Source organism: Sorghum bicolor, chromosome 4 (genome assembly GCF_000003195.3).
Source record: "Sorghum bicolor cultivar BTx623 chromosome 4, Sorghum_bicolor_NCBIv3, whole genome shotgun sequence".
NCBI classification, from domain to species: Eukaryota; Viridiplantae; Streptophyta; class Magnoliopsida; order Poales; family Poaceae; genus Sorghum; species Sorghum bicolor.
The window spans coordinates 64,232,066-64,233,329 of record NC_012873.2 but is presented as its reverse complement, the minus strand read 5'-3'; the positions used below and the strand labels follow the sequence as shown (position 1 = coordinate 64,233,329).

The 1,264-nt window shown below is 51.1% G+C and overlaps 1 protein-coding gene across 1 annotated transcript; it reads right to left on the bottom strand.

Annotated features, from left to right (window-relative positions):
- Positions 234-969, bottom strand: LOC110434853. Its single transcript, XM_021459610.1, has one exon. The coding sequence runs from the start codon at positions 639-641 to the stop codon at positions 234-236; it is 408 nt and encodes a 135-aa protein (XP_021315285.1). The 5' UTR covers positions 642-969.

The following is a 1,264-nucleotide window of genomic DNA, read 5'->3' as shown; positions in this document are numbered from 1 at the left end:
CTACTACAATTGAAATCTTCTCCAAGCAAATCCCACCTACAAGATCAACGACTTACAACACATGTCATACAGATTAAACGGCCCAGATTATCTCTATTATAATTGAAATCTTCTCCAAGCAAATCCCACCTACAAGATCAACGACTTACAGCACATGTCATACAGATTAAACGGCCCAGATTAAAAGTATGATCACGACCTTACATCTCTACTCTTCGCCCTACTCTCCGTCCTCAGCCTCGCGCATCATCTCCGTAACTCCGTATCTGTATCGCAACTCTGTATCGCAGAAAACCAACCCCGACCGTGGAGGACCGCGTCGGGCTGCCCTCCATCGGCGGGGCGGCGATGGAGGTGGGCGACCTGCACAAGCTGATGTACCGGTTGGTCGGCTGTCGCGCCGCCAGCGCCCGCCGCAGGAGCGCGTCGCCGCCACCGCCCACCTCCTGCTCCTCCTCGCTCCCCACCGCGCACTGCCCCAGCGTCCTGTCGCACGGCGCCGCCCGCAGCAGCGGCGCCCCGCCGAGGTCCGTCGTCATCGGCCCGGCGCCGGCGGCCGCCGCGCCGCAGTACAGGAGGCAGGCCGCGACGAGGGCCACGAGCGCCGCGGTGCCGAGGCGACGACGACCCATGGATCGCATGCACGACGAACGCGCAAAGGCGCCGATCGATGTGTGTTTGATGTTTCTTGCTGCTGCGTTTCCAAGGAAAATCTAGGGTTGCTGGAGTGCGTGTAGCCGGAAGGAATGGCACACCACCACCGCGCTTGGTGACCCTGGTTTTTCTAAGTATAGCTCTAAGCAGAACTTTTTTTCTCTGCAACATCCAAACTTAATTCAATGGGAACATCTTTGTCTTTATCAACCTATATGATTATTGCCCCACATCTATCATAGACAGACAACTCTTATTTTACTTCGTAATGGTTTATACATTCTGGAGATGTTGGGAGTGGACTGGGGAGAAGAGCTTTACATGTGTTTGCCAAACAATAACGCGAAATGAGGGTATTCAAATCAGAATGGAGATGTAGCGAGGACACTAGACTATATTTGGGGGAAAGTTGTGGAAATTGGCAAGGTCTTTGGAATGGAGTTTTACTTCTGTTGAAATCCTTACAAAAAACAAATGCAAATCCTGTTATGTTTCAGGACCACGGTTTGTATCACTAAATCGATTTTAACTCTGTATTTGGTGACGTGTAAGTTTGAGGTAGCGAAATCTGTAAAAAAAAATTTATTGTACTTGAGTGAGCTTTGCTGTA